At 38.5% G+C, this 16,211-nt stretch overlaps 1 protein-coding gene across 6 annotated transcripts in view; it reads right to left on the bottom strand.

The window, feature by feature from the left end:
* Positions 1–217: 217 nt before the first annotated feature.
* The window catches only part of STAU2 (staufen double-stranded RNA binding protein 2), a 174,203-nt gene continuing 158,209 nt past the window's right edge, over positions 218–16,211 (bottom strand). For all 6 annotated transcript variants that reach the window (XM_087751507.1, XM_087751473.1, XM_087751500.1 and 3 more), the window contains 2 exons: positions 2,188–2,276; positions 218–1,337 (listed from right to left, as the gene is read on the bottom strand). In XM_087751507.1, the coding sequence (XP_087607633.1) occupies positions 1,244–1,337; positions 2,188–2,276 (183 nt within the window). In that variant the 3' untranslated portion in view covers positions 218–1,243. The remainder of the gene's footprint in view (positions 1,338–2,187; positions 2,277–16,211) is intronic.

The following is a 16,211-nucleotide window of genomic DNA, read 5'->3' as shown; positions in this document are numbered from 1 at the left end:
TTACATAAAATAAAATATCTGTATTTTGCATAAATAAATGACTTAAATGCCAGGATGACTGGTCTGACACAGTAGGTTTGTAGAAGGTGGTGGCATGGGGAAAGGTAGGTTGAACCCTGGCTTTGGCATGGTAGCCAGTTTTTCGTTAGTTTGTAATTTTTTTTTAACTTCATTCGCTTAGTTGTCTACCTGTGAATGATAAAGAAAGAGACGACACTGTCATTGTACACATGAACTGATGTGGTTTTACTGCATTTGGCCACACACTTGAAAGAAATATGCTGGTACAGAGCAGCCACAGATCTTATCTCTGCTGCCACTCCTTTCACAAAAGAATGATCCTTACATCAACATTTTTCCATCCTTGGCTTGATAACGTTACAGTCCTACCTTTTGCTCTTGGTCCAAATGCAGAGGTTAAAAACACTCAGTTGATGCAAACGGTGGGTTGATACAACACACAGAATGGGGTGTAGATGTGCTTCACACAACAGAGAGCAGAATTGAAGGGGAAAATGTTGCTTGGAGGCAAGACGCCTCTTTAATTGATTATGGCAAGGAAAATCAAATACCATATCTGTTTTTTTCCTGGAGTATATCGAGACTGATCATAACTAACATCTGTTCATGTTAAGCAAATACTTGTCATGATTTAAACTTCTGTTTGCATACAACTCTGAGTAGTGCATCTTAAAGTCATACATATTCATATAGAATGAAGAATGCATAATGTCTGCATAAAAAGATAAGCTGTATGACTATATATGAAGACAACAACTACAATTCTCACAGCACTGTCATTGGTTAATTTTAAAATATTCAAGCATTATTTAAAAAACCGTAAGCTGAACTTAAAACTACACTATGAAAAAGTTGTATAACTGAACCAATGCTGACTTGTTTTCCTCAATATTAATCAATTGTAAAGTTTCCCTTTTTTTTTTCTAACACTTTTTGTTAATTAGTTGTTATTTTAACCTCCAGTAACATGATCAGACTTCTTCTGCCTCTGGGCAATTGAGTTATGCTCTGATCTCGAGTTCTAAGGGAAATGTTCAATTTTATTTTTTTCCACAGTTGAATAAACAGTACCATGTATACTATCTCTTGTGTTAGAATAGTGTTGTCTTCACATAAGACTCAAATAATGGTATTAGTCATTCATTTCCTTGTACACATACACCCTATTGCGTGTTGACAGGTTTATAAGGATGCAGTGGCAGCCGTGGGTGCTGGGAAGCTCCTAGACGACAGCCTTTGAATCCTTGCAGTCCTGAGCAATGGTGCCTGAGTTAGTCTGTTTATTGTCTGCTTTTTCTCCCAGATGCTTGACTTGTCTGAAAGATTAATACATTAACAAGAGTGGTAAGGTCCAGGGTTGCACATCTTTAAGACATGTTTATTAGCAGATGGCACATGAAATTCAAAGGTCACTGTGGAAGGTAACATTTTAAAGTGAAACAACAATATTTATGTTCAAATACTATGCTGATGAGATCATATGGAAAAATGTTTCTGATTAAATTAGTTTATAAATAGCCACAATATATCTATTGAAAATTCCAAATGCCACTTTTAGTCTTCTTTCTTTTCTTCTATTACTTCCTAATTTATTTAGTAACACAAGACTACCTTCTTACGTAAACAGACTAACAGCTGGAAAAAAAAATCTATACTGGACAGACAATCCCACTTTCTTAAATAATTGAAAATCCAGTGTGAAACCTGGTTCTATTGGCTACTACTTCAAACTAATAGTCCATATAAGAGTTTTTTACAACCTGGAAGAAATTTTAACTTTTAAATTCTCCAGGGTAAAATTCATCTTGCAGACATACGGACTTATTGGCAGATAGCTATCCTTATTTACAGGCAATATCATGTGCTACAACACATTTGACAAAAATCATGTTATGCTACTTACACAGAATCCATACAATGAAAAGAAAATCCTTTTCTTCAGGATTTCCATAGGAAGACTGACTGTCTTATAGCTCATTAGTAAACATTATCAGTAACGCTAAACCTGAAATCTTGTTTATCCTCTCAAATTGTCATAAACTGTATGTAAATTCCAGAGGAAATAGTTTTGCACAGGTTTAAAAGGGCAACTAAGCTCCTAATTAACATTTCTTATCTACCATGCCACACAGGCATTAAAATGCAGAGGATTTAAATGGTACTTACTTTTCATGTGATCCGTTTTCAACTTTCATAGCCCCTTCCACTGGATCCAGTCCTTGTTCTGAAAACTGTTTCAAGGCACTTAACGCTGCCTAAAGAAAAAATGAGTTGTCAAAAAACCCACTGACACAACTGTATTAACACCAAAAGAAGGAAGGTGTGTATTTTGATATTCTAGATTTAAATAATTTCCTGTATATTGAAGACATTTAGGCTACAGAGCTAACAGAGTGGGTACATAACAGCTCCATGATAAACAGCTGGGCTTGTGCATGGGTTTGAGGATATCTTCTTCCTGGGTATACGAACGACTTCCATTTGTGTTAATGCAAGCTTCATCACCTACATGAAGAATGTGATATCCTTTTAAGATTCTTGTCTCTCTGGCCTGTAAATTCTCTCCAGCTTCCCCATGTGCTTTCCTAGAGCCCACGCTTTCCAGAGCTCCTATGGACAAACTCATCTTGTAGATGATTGCAGAAGGTGTGAGCAATGGGAAGAGGGTCAGCAGGACACTACCAACACTCCAAGGCTGGATCTCAAACAACGCAGCAGATTGATGTCTTATACATAGGTAGTGAAGTGTGCTAAACAGGGTGAGCCAATATGGGATTATTATGAAGAATCAGCAATAGAAGAACGATCAATTTTCAGCTGGCATTTTTCTGCGCAAGTGCATTCTTTATTGACCAGCTTCTCTTTCATCTTCATAAGTCCTGCTTTAGGACTCAAAATTGTTCTTCTCTCTCCCCTAACTGCTTTGGTAAAAGACAAATGATTTTTTGTAATTAATTTAGCAAAGGTCAGTTATGAAACTCTTAGACACCATGTGGCTGACTGTGAAAACACAGCCAGCGCAATAAAACAGTTGAGGTCAGTTCTATCTTGATGGTGAAATGTAGAGCAGAACTGAAAAACGCATTTTTCTCTTTAATCACTCCCATCTAAGATGCATTCAGAACTTATGACAGGGGAAAAAAAAGTAACTTTTCACAGACACTGCCACCTAAGGTAACATTTCAAACACTGGAACTGACTGCAGGCCCTATGGCACTGTTCTTCACAGTGAGGCAACAACTGCTGTTTAGAAAATTGGAAGTTGCTCTCTTCTTAATTGTTGGGACAGAAAGAATCCATGTCTCTATCTTCGTTTCCCATTCCTCTCAGAGAGCAGGGAACAGGAGCTGCCATAGTAATGAAGTACAAGATTTGCTTTTGTACTAATTCTTTGCCTGGATTCTCTCAACAGCTCCTTCCCTTGAAAGGTATGTTTATGTAAGTTAAATATTATTAGACAATGTGTATTTTGGTGAGATGAGTAACAGCACAAAAATTGCCAGGCTGCTCTAAAGTAAAAGACCATGTATCCCAGGTTTGTCTATAGTAATGACTAGCTGCTAAAGCTTCAGAAGGCTCTACAAGGTACTCCCACCCATAATGCATGAAGGTGGAATCTTTCTAGTCTGTGAAGTTATATGGTTTTTGCCCTAGCAAACAAATAAAAAGCTAAACATTTTATAAAGTGTCTTGGTAAACCTCAGATTGTCACCATTACTTACCCATTCACTTTTTACCTTTACCATGTGTTCTGAGCCCCATGTATCTGACAGCTAACCTGCTCTCTGCTTGCTCTTTCTTCTCATCCATTGACATAATTTTCCCCTTCATCTTAAAATCTCTGCTGCCTGTGTCTTTCTTTTTATCCTTTTTCCATGCTATGGCTAAGGCCTGAGCCTCAGCTTCACCTCAGTAACAACTTTTCCCATTACAGGATCTTTCACTTTTATCACCCATTGAGTTCCCCAGTGAATGAATTCTCTCTTTCCTCATTTCTTCTGGTTTTCTTGACATTTTGATATATTGACATTTTTTATTAGACAGCTCTTTCTCTACCACCTCATAGTGTCCCTTGTAGTTTTAGATGTGCATTCTAAACTCTATAAGCTCTAATCACCATCTGCCTTTCCATCCTCAGTCTTGACTGCACAGCAAAATCACTGTTTGTTCAACCCAAATAATTTCTCCCAGTGGCAACAAGGGTTTTCAGCTACTCTTCTCTGAACTTCTCTGTTCCAGTAACCCGACACATTTCTTCGTCCCAATTTCTCTCTTCTCCTCCTCTCCCTGGGGTCCTTTTCATCACAATGCAAGTACTACTCATGTGAGGAAAGTGATTTGGGCTTCTGTGCTTCCTTGCACAGGACTTCTCTGTTGTACTTTAATTGGTCGTGGGTTAGCGACTATGACAACCAAACAATTCAGTGGGTAGGGGCTGGCACACAAGAATCTCCTGTCTTCTCATATTCATTTTTCCTGATGCACATTAGCAAAACAATCAGGATCGCCTTTCTTCTTATGTATGGTAATCCAAAAACCATTACCAGGTAGCACTGCAAGGAGAGAAGGAAGCTGAGACATCTGCTCCTCCTATACAGTTTAACTGCTACCTCATCTGTTTTTGAACCCACCTTGTTTACTTTTTTATATCCATTCTTAGCTTCTGGGTCTGACGTGTGAGTTGTAAACTTGTGGAAGAACTATTTCTTCAGGTTATTTGTTTGCACAGTGGCTTGGGCAAAAAGGCCCCGATCATAGTTGGTAAGAAGAAGAGTCAAGTAATGTTTCATTCAAGATTAGATCACAGGTTGATCACATGATATACAGAACAGTCTGATATTGATCAGTGGTCACTGAAATCCCCAAATCATCAACAGATTAATTAGATCAACCCAAACTTCCTAATTCCTTTCTAGAATTGCTCTGAATATGAGTACATCTGTTACTTACTACTGTTTTACTGATAGAACTGGCTTTTGCAAGGCATACCACATACATTACAGAACATCTTTCAGGATTGCTTTCTAGAAAAACTGCTTTGGAATTTCCTGGAGGAATATTAGCCACTATCTCAATAGAAACAGACCTCGAGGGCATCTCTTCTCCTCTAACAGCAAGGGAGGAAGTCCTACAATATAAAATAATGAACTCTGCCTGTAAGCACAGATTGTTACTATATGGGTATCAAGGAAGTAAATATGGACCAGTTAGATGAAAAATATAAAATGAAGGTATGATTCAAGGTGTTTAACAGTAAGCATGTTTAATATCAACACAACATCCAAATCCTAATGCTTGTAACATGGTGCAGTTTCATTTCTCCATCTCACCCTTCTTCAAGCCGTGCCCTTCCCAAACTGAAATGTGATATAAAGGAGAAGATCTCAGATCTATTGTATTTCTGAAACCAAATATCAGAGGGAGGTAGCAGCAGGAAAGCAGTCCTGTACCTGTATCCTTGATCTTCCAAGTAGAGGTGTCAGGGTGTTTGTGTGAGCACTGTCGAAGAGCCAGCGCTTTGCGCTGTCTGTCCCTCATCACTAGGCTTCTCACCTTTGCTGCTCTGGAAGCCAAGGATCTCTTCAAAAGCTCGTGCTTCTCGCTACTGAGTCCCCACTCCCCACGTCTTCTGCCTCAGTCCCACATCTTTCCCAAGCCACTCCAGTGCCCCTGGTCTTCCCCTCCCTACTATCCACCCCAGAGCTCTGACTTCTTTTGCAGCAGGAGAGATCACCTCTGCTTCTTCACAAATCTCCCCCCACCCAGCCCCCTACTTTTTCCTGCTCCTAAATGCTCTCTCACTCAGGACCTCTCGCTGTTCTCAGCTCCCAGAGCTAAACTTTCCTTCCCCAAGTCCTGTCAACCTCCTACACCTCACAGTCCCTCTTTATCTTCCAGTTTCCTAACATGTTCCAGGTTTATATGAGATCCGATTTCTTTTTCATGGAACCATGTCTCTCTCTCCATAAGATACCTGTGGGGGAAGCCTAACTACTTATATCCCAACTTTTGCAACAACATTTGAATTTTGGTAAAGTTTCTTTCCTTTTTAAAATGTCCATTCATGGAATGTGAGTGAAGGGCAGTAGACGAATGGTAGAGACCGCCTTGCAGTGTCTTAAAAACTCCTCCTTTTCTTTCTCCCATAGCCTGCTTATATTTGGAAGGATCAGCAAAGCTGAGAGAAGCTGGTAAGTAAACAATACTTGGGACCTTAATAGATGTCCTTAATGTTTCTCCTCTCCCCTTTGCGCCCCTAGACAGACATGAAGATGCTGGATTCAGGAAGGAAGCTGGTAGCTGAGAGGCTGTGACCTGAATAGTCAGCAGAGTGGCATAGAGACCAAGTAATCTGCAGTGAAGAAGAGTTACAAGCAGACACCGGGCTAATTTAATCCATGATTCAATTCTATTAGTCCCAACAGATTTACACAACTTGGCTTAAATATAACTTGTGAATGGCAGATAACTTAGGTTAAATGAAAAGGAAAGAAAAGAATGGAACATTTGACAGTGAATCTGGTGAACAATTTCCTCTTTTAAAGGCTCAACACTTCCTTCCATTGATATTTTTCTTACAATAGAGCATCTGCACAGATATAGAGAAATTTTTCTCTCCCCCAGAAGATTTTACAACTGTTTTGTGAGTGAAGCCCCATAGGTTACAGAACAGATGTCCTTACACATTTCTTGTATCACTTGTTTTCTGTGTAGCTACAACAGTGCCAAAAATACGATGCCAACAGGATGCAGCGCACTGCTAACTGTTTGTCTTGGCTGCCATTTCCATTATTAGTATGTGTGTGTATCAGGATGGGGATGGATGTTTCCAGTCATTTTTTAGCTTTCCTCAAGTCAATTGGCAATTAGTAAATAGCATTGAAACTTGTGAATATTCTTCCTGTTTCTCACTCTGGGGATTATGCGTCTTATAATGACAATCTAGTAACATTAGATCATTCTTTTAGCAAGAACAGCAGACAGGCACTACACTAGCCCATGTGCATTTAAGACCACATCCTCACGATAAAATTTTCACATGTTTGTTTTAGCACAATATGTGGTTTGTGTTTTTCCTCTTAAATCTATATTACATTTCAGATTATTCCATGAAGCTGAAAATTGTAAAAGTTTGTTGTTCTCTGTGGCCCTTCCAGTTGACTTTACTGAGAAGGTCTGAGACAATTCTAATAAACACATTGCTTGATACTGTTAGTTTACTGGTGATATGTCTTCTAACATCAGTTTTCTAAGTACATAAAAAACATATTCAGCTTGGCCTTAAGCAGTGTTTTCAGAAGACATAAAATTATGGGCAGAAATAGTTATGCTGCAAAACTGAATTAAGTCAGCATCCAGAGTAGGTCATGAAGGACAAGATTTTACTGTCTCTAGTAGCTGGGTCTTAGTTCAAGGCTGAGTTTGCAAAGTCAAATGACTCATTGTGGTCATACCACCAGTAGCCACATGCCGTATATGTGAATAAGTCTCAGGCTGTGCCCAAGTTTAGGCTTGAGAAAATGCTTGCGTGCCAGGTTAAAATGATAGCCAGATATAACTCTAGTCCAATTTCACTTGCAAGCCAGAAGCCTAGACAACAGCAGAGTTAATGCATGAACAAAACTGGTAGCAAGTATATTTACAAACAATCAATGTTCATTGGTTTTCTAAGCCAAGAGAAAAAATGCCCCCCAAAACAGGGAGATTCTTCCCCTCTCCCTGACAACTGAGGCCTCAAAAGGCAATATCATCTGTGCAATAACATCACAGCAAAGCTGTCTGCATCAGTAATGAGATGCACTTCATGACTTTTTAATATGTGGATTTAAATTTCACTTTTAAAGGTTATTGAAAAAACCCCAACAATATCACAGCTGTAGAGGTGAGTTTGAGGACTTAGTGTCCCAAAGCTGAGCAAGAATTTAAATTTGTATGTATTCAAAATTATTGTTCTGGTGATTGTTTTTGCTTTCTCTTGATGAAGAAATTTTTGACCAAGCTTCCACCTGGCTTTAACTTGTCCACACCCAAAATTGCATGTATACAGAAATGCACAAAGGGAAGATATATTTGCTTGTGTCGATTTAGATACATACAACAAAGTAGCTAAAATTTGACTCCTTAACATATCCATTTAATTCTCTGGGATTTAACAGGTTGGCTACATACAAGCTAAACAAAAACTGGGTGATGGGTATTGCAAACAAATAAATCCCTTTTCCCCACAGCTTGTGTTGTAAATGAACTTACTGTATTGCAAGCAATAACTTCTGCGAGGCATTTTTGCCACTTTCCTCACAATGAGCCGTTCTCCCCAGTTGATTAGATTTCATGTGAACCAATGTTAACATCTGTTTAGAAATTAAATTCAGAAAGGCTCTTCACACTGCACAATGTAAACCTTAATTAAATGACTTCAAGCCCTTTCTTCACACAGTTTATGATATGCATGAAAAGCACAGGGTTATAATCTGATTAACTCATGTAGTTTACATGGAAACAGCATTTTCCAAACTGATTAATCTCTGCACAAAGGCATAGTCACCTGATAGGCACTATGATTAAGGCTACTGATTGCACCTGTCAAGAGAAGGAGCTTGGAGGATAGAAAGAGTCCACTATCTTCAAACAAAGAATGCTGATTCACAGATGTAGCTTAGACCAAGTCCTGTGTAGTAGTTAATGCTACCCCCAGGCAACTCATGCAGCCAGAATTTAAATGACACACAATCCACATACAGCCTGACCTTGCCAGCTTTCTGGGTGTAATCCTAACGTAAGGATTAACTGTTCTTGAACAATTTTTCCAATATATTAAGCAAAGCTTCTATCAACAACAGCATGCATGTCACCTTCTTCCACCTAGTTTTATCAGACACGTGTATTCATTCCTCCATGCCTCTCAATATTCCAAGAAGTGGATGGAGCGAAAGACACTATTCAACATGGAATTTTATTTCTGTAGGTTTTCATCTTCAACAACCTACTTAAGTAGACCACTTGAGTTAACAGTAGAGAGAGTCAATTAGGCATGGCTTATTTTTGCATGTGAAACACCACAGTAGAAATCTGACCACCATTCTTGGGACTATGCAATAATTCCAGGAGTAACAAATGGCAAAGTATTCTCTCAAAGTCCAAGAAAGAGCCACATGATCATCTGGGGTGAAACAGTTCTATTGCTTTAATGGTGATATACAAAATTTTCTAGTCACAAAGAGAAAAAACCATGCCGAAAAGCACCTAATTTTTAAAATAATTAAAGGGTATGCTTTTGTATGAAGAGTATTTGATAAATAATACTGAAAGTCAAACTTAATGAATTTAATACTAATGTAAGAGATTAATCCAGCACAGAGAGGCTAGTCTGGTTGCCAAGTTTAGGTTGGGTTCTTACTTGTGGATGGGAATAAGAGGGGAAAGGTTTGCTAAAAGATTTGTACAGGACTCAGACTGTACGGGACTCAGACTGTACGGGGCTGTTCTTAAATCTGTATCTTCTCAGACTTCTCCCTCTTCACATATTCTCAACCAAAAGGAGCAACGTTTTCAAGTGCTACCAAAATGCTAACTGTTGCCTCTGTGGCAATCTATGCTGGAAATCAGTAAGTTGGCACTTCTTCATAAGCATCTCAAAAGTGCTTTCAGGTTTGATACCAGTGTCTACTGAGGTGTGTCTGTGTCTTCTAATGGTGAAGTGAGGTGTGAAAGTTCGGCCTCAGTATCAGCAGTTAAAATAAATCCTAATCAAGCCTCTTTTGTCAGATAATTCCAGCACCTTTTCAGTGTATATTCTTCAGTCCTAGTCTAGAAATCTGGAAGTTCTTTTAAAGTAAATTTATTTCTAAATTCAAAACTTCATATTTCTCTTCAATTATTACAATTGAAAGAACAAAGACAGAAAGAATCATGCATCATCACAGCTTATTTATGAACATGAAAAAAAATGTTCTAAAATTAAATTTCCAAGTGTTTACACTACATATATACAACCAAATTTCACCAGACAACAATTAATCTTAAATTAATCTTGCTTATAATTTTGTATTCTCAGACAAAAGCTACTTAAACACTAACTTGCAGAAGAAAGCAAACATCCAAGTAATATAGGTGCTTTTAATAATTAGAGACTTCCAAATGAGAGCATTTAGATGGCCAATTATTATATGGGTAGGTAGAGGTTTAAATCATGCAATTGAGGCAACACTCAAGCATGGTTGAGAACCTGCAGACAAAAATTACAGCAGATTTTAAGAAACATGGCTTTAAACCTAAAACTGAAAACAGCAGAAATGTATATCCTCAGGCAAAATCCTGCACCAGCAGGGAAGAAAGGCCATGAATCACTGTCTCTTTCATCACTGATGGCTGGAAAGTATCCTTGTCAGCTGTGTTCTCAGAACAATTTGGTTTATTTAATTATTTATTTATAGGCATTTCTCCACATCACTGCCATAGATTTGTGAGTCCACCATCATTAACCCTATCTCTACTGCAGGAGATTTTGACTTCCTGATTTTAAATAAGTGGATTGAGGTTCTCAGCTGTGTAAGAGTTCACAGTGACTTTTAAAATATCCTGCAAGAGACAATCCTCTTCATCTGTCTGACCTCTGCAGTTCCATCTTGTTTTTAACATCCTTCACTACATAGCTAGTAGTACATAAATGAGGCAAAGACCATGTCATTCTCCACCAGGGAATGGGCCCTGACCCATATCAGCAGTGTAGATGTAGCCAGAACTGTTTTAACAAAATGAATGAGCTCTAAACTTTAAATAAGATATAGGCATGTATTCTGTTCTAAGTGGTTTTCTTAGGTAACTGCTTGTGCAGAGTGGGCAAAAAATTGGATAGTAAAAGATGTTTATGAATTCTCAAAGATCCACACCAAAATTAGTATACAACAAAGTACAAACTATCAAGAATTACTCAATGCTTACTTCAACGCGGTTACTCTTCCACTTAGTAAACTGAACTTGTAAAACACACTCACTAGTGTTTAAATACTTTTTACTTCTCCTTGCAAATATCCTCTTCTTCATGAGACAAAATGGCACTAAGGACCAGAGGTAGTTTTATTATTCCTGTTTTTAAAGAGAAGGAAACTGAAGTGAAGAGACAGTACATGAGCACTTAAAGCGCTGGCCCAAGGTCAGGCAATAAAAGTAAGAATCAGTTTTACTAGTTTACATGCATTTTATCATAGCCCAAGATAGACAGAAAGAGATTCTGAAAAAAAGGTATTTAATGACAGAAAATAAAAGAACAGTCTACACTGCAGCCACAATTTTAATTCAAATGCCTCATTCCTGTCACTATCACCCAGCAAGCTATAATCTTCCCATTAATGCTAAACTTTCCATGACAGTGGAGAAAAAAGCCCCCTTTTAGGAGTAGAGGACAGGTGAGAGCCTCTAATAAATTTGTTTTGCTGAAATACTCTGAAGAGTACTTTTTTCCCCCCAATTTTTACAAATTTTTTTTTCTTTAAAGCTTGACATGTGTCTCTTTCCAAAGACCATACACTTTGCTTTAGACATGGGAGTAATTTCCTAAATATCAGATTCCTCGGCTTTAGCAATTTTAAAATGAAAGAATGTTTGTTCTCTCATACCAAGACCATTACCTTAGATTTTAAGTGCATGTCAGTCTAAACATGACTAGAAACTTTGGTTTGAAGACAAAAGCAATAGATTACGCTTAATGCAAAGGACTGCCCATTGGCTTCTCCAAGCAGCACATTGTAGTTGGAACAATAGGGGAGTTTAGGGCTGTAGCTTCTTGCATTACAACATCTGTAATGAAGCCCAGGTACTAAACTGTATCGTATCTCTGCTTCTGTGTAACTCTACTCCTGTGGCCCCCATATTGGCATTTGGAGAAGGATACTTCCACCCTCAGAGCCCTAATGACCAATCCCCCTCTTCATTCTCCAAGTCTCATTTTACAAGCATGTATGTACATCCAACAAAGTACCAAATCTAGATTGACAGCTAAAAGCATTATATTTAGCATATATGGCATGTAATTAGAAATTTGAGTGTTTCCAAAAGGCAAAAGTTTTTGATTCTGATCTCAGAGTCTTTTTACACTGCATTAACTGGTATTTTTCTCCTAATTGAAGTTGATTTAAGTGAGATCGGAGTCAGGCCCAAGAGCTACAGGCCGAAGTTCTCAGTGAAGTAGTTTGTAATGTAATTTCGTCCTTGCTAACTGTTGATGGCTTGTCCTCATCCCATTTTAACCTACAACCATCAGCTCCTTTAATGGAAGTGTCTATAAAGATCTTCTCTAAAATATGCTTTTCCAGCACACTTAATGTCTTTTAATGTCTTTCCAATTAAATCCAGATGTGAAAAGCTTAAGGAACAGTTCTCAGGACTGAAAAAGATGACATAAATCTTGCAGCTGACAGAGATCCCACTGAGCTCAGTTGGGGAAACTCACAGAGGACTTCTTGTGGGCCAGAAAAGCTGCTGGGTATAAAGGCAGATGTGTATACTCCTATTAAAAAAATTTAAATAAAAACTGACTCCTACAATGAGGTATCCACAATTATCAGGGACATTACTAACTCAATCCCTCAATGTGCTGAGCACATCCTGTGCAGTACAGATTTCCCTCATCTTTTCGGGAAGTTTATCAGAGTTGAAGAGGGTCACATCTGTTTGGGAAAGAGCCCTTCACCTTTCAGGATTGCAGCTCTTAAACCAGTGTAGGGACTGATTCTGGAAAACACTGTCTGTCTTGGTCTCATACTGCTATCAACAAGCAGATAATGTACTCGGCAAAGCAAGACTCTGAATTTCTGCCCTCACTCCTTTACCTCCTCCATAATCAGGTTAGCAGATTAAATTGTGGTTTCATTACAGAAGAGTCCCCAAATGTGCTATTAATTATAAATTCTTACCAATCTGGTGGGAAACTGGGCATTCCTAGTAGCTGACTACCACTGCTGGGTAAATGCTGTTTGTGCAGCTGTCAATTTGGGGTTTGTTTTGCTGTAATCACTTGTACACTCTCAGGATTTTTTTTATTTTTTATTTTAACAACAGTAGGTCATCTTATTTTGCCCCTCCTGAACTATAAATATGGGGTCAGCTCAAGCCACATCTTTCAGAGGGACAGGAAATCCCCCCCCCCCCCCCCAGCTTGTATTAAAGAAAGTCTCTAGAAAACTGCCCAGTGCTAACAGCTTTAATACTTTCCTACCCTCCTGTTACTTACTTACTTATTTTTGAAATTGGTAAATTATCCAGACAGATCAGTGATTTTTAAAGAGCAACATCCTCATGAGGCACCAGAAAGAAAAAAAGGAAAAATGTTCCAGGATAGAAGAAAAACCCATTTCTAACTGAAGATTAAGTTTGAGTCCACGTTCATTACTGACAGGAACTTCAGCAGAGACATTTTGGATAATATTACTTAATTTCATCGCATTTTTCTAATGCCCATAGAAAGATTTTATTACAGTTTGGTGTCATGAGTGAGTGTATGGAAACATGAAACTAGATACCTGAATTAAAGGACAGTCTTACATACTCAAGTACAACAATAAGAGATCAAATATGGGATCTGGACAATAGCACAGACCTAACACTGAAAGGGGTAGGCTCCTAAACACATGCACAAGAGCTCTTCAAGATAAAATTCCTCCAGTTCTCAACTTGCTTTATTTTCCACAATGGCCAGCACTTTTCAGTCTATCACTCCTGCAAGGTCGAAGGCTGGATCTGACTCCCACCAAAATCAGTGCTTCATGACCATCACTCAGGAGACACAAGGAATGCCCTTCCCTTGGAATGAGCCGCTGCCTCCACGAGGATCCCACTCTTGGCTAGCTCAGGGAATGAGCTCAAATCTCCTGTGCTTTGCTGCCAGGGACCACCAGGCCAGCTCTGATTTATAGCTTTTTCTTTGCAGTTTTATGACACAAGAATGTTCACTTGTAATTACAACAGCATTTTGTTGGCTCCCTGCCTTTACTTGGGTATGCACAACACCATATCCTTCATTCCAGCCTTTTTATGTCAAGACTCAAAATTTGAGAAGGAAAGTTCATCAGAAGTATTATAAAGATGCTGCAGATCTTGCTACTCCTCAAAGAGAGGACTTGTACATATTTGCTAGGGGACACATGTGACCAGCTGGATGGGACACTGAACCTGGAGTCAGGAGGAGAGCTGGTCAAAATTCTTTCTCAGAAAAACACTAAATCAAGAAACAAACCTTTTTATGAGAATATGTCAGCTCTGAGAAAAGCTTTTCTAGGCCCAGGATAGACTCTCCAGTCAAAATATCACAGACAAGTGCCATATGTAACCACTGGGCTAATGACTATGCTTGGTGTGGCACATTCATATACTTGTTGGTTCTTCTGAGTGAAAAAATTTCAAGAGATCTCTAGTTCATTTCAAAGTGAATGAAAATACTTGAACTCTTGATGTGTTGTGTGGGATAAAAAAATCTGTTCCATTCAAAAGGCAGTGACTCTGCCACTAATCTGCTGCGTGACCTTGGAGAACCACTTTAGCTTGGTATTCTTCAGACATATACTTAGCTCCTGACTTTGAAATCATCAAGCAGTACATTTCCATCACCTGTGCTGTAAATTTGATTTTGTCATTTTCAGTAGAGGCATACACTTCTTTAGAGGAAATTCCAGGTATTTTAGATACCATTTAATAGTTAACTGTCAAACAATTTCCAGGTCTTTTAAACAAAGAATACTTCTGTGCTAGCTTAATTTATAGAGCCATATATGTCCCATTTAAAGTGGCTGTGATTAAGAAGTAACACTAAGCTTAGATTTTTCTACTAAATGAGAAAAATTTAAAGCCAATAAACTGTATCTAGGATTTTAGCTGGGAGATGAAATAAAGGGCACATTTGTTCCTGGTCACTGAATTTTTAACCTGGGTCTGTTGCTCCTGCTGTTAAGCTCCTGTACATTTCTTACTAGCCCGTAGCATCCAGCAATCCCAGCTCTCAGTGTCTGGAATTTGAGGTGAATTGCAAAATTAAACCACTTTTTGGGGAGAGGTAGTGTATGGCGCGTGCCACATATTCTGACAGAAGGTGGCAGCCGAAGAGGTTAATTTTTAAAAAGGGGACTTCTTCCACAGATTTTTTAAAATTTTAGATTAGATATATAAATTCCAACTTACCATTTGGATCTGAGAATTCTGACAATATCTGGAAAACCTGGAAGATGCTGCTGAATCTGGTGGATAAAATGCAAGCTGTACTTTGTTTAGCCCCTTAGTACAGGAGAGGAGAGGTTGAGCCTTATGCTTGGACTCAGCTTTCTATCTCAGGTATGAGAATAACTTCAAGTGCCCCAAAGCTTGCCTTTATTATACAGCAAGGAGGAAAGAAAAAAACCTAGTTTTCTAGCAACAAAACAAAGCTATACTATTTCTGTCCTCCCATCCCTTTTCAAGCTTATATTCATATTTTTAATAATATTGGTTTTAAGTAAAATATTTTAACCTGCCTTTTTGCAATACAGGAGCAGTATCATGACTTCATTGCTTCTACTTTTACCTCAAAATCCTGTGAGGGTATTTGGGTATTTCCTAAAGGTAAAACAAAAAACTACTCTGCCTCCAGTGACTCATCACTCCAGTGATCAAGTTAAATGACAGCATTGCAGAAAATTCTCGTAATACATATTTTTCCCCTGCCTAGTCCAGTGCTGCTATTTTACACACAAATTCACAAATTCAACCATTTCTTTACCAAATGCATCTTGAGGTGAAGGATTAGTCTTAAAATCAGTACCAGCTACCTTCTTCTTCACTTTTGTGAAGTGGCAGATGTACTATTTTTTGGATTATTTTATATTTTCTACTGCTTGCAACTCCCCTTTTTAATGGAAAGGCCAAATCTACCCTCAGATTCAGCTTCTACTGCTGTTTGTATGCTGATTTAAGTAGGAACCATCTGTGTGCACCTGGATTTGCTCTACAGTCATTAAAGTCATTACAGTCATGTTGCTACTGCAACACAGGTAGGAAGATAAAAGGGTACTAACGATGTGGGACAGATCAGGCACTTCCAGTCATCTCCATGAATGCTGTCCTACATGCTTTTCTGGTAAGAATGGTATACATCGGGTACTACGTCGCTCAAAAAGTGCTTCAAGAGAGACATTAACAAGCAGGAACCAGATTTCCTCAAGAACTCT

The sequence above is a fragment of the Nipponia nippon genome, unplaced genomic scaffold (assembly GCF_047370975.1).
Source record: "Nipponia nippon isolate SJK-2023a ecotype South Korea unplaced genomic scaffold, ASM4737097v1 scaffold_1, whole genome shotgun sequence".
Taxonomy (NCBI): Eukaryota; Metazoa; Chordata; class Aves; order Pelecaniformes; family Threskiornithidae; genus Nipponia; species Nipponia nippon.
This window is presented reverse-complemented; position numbering and strand designations above follow the sequence as displayed.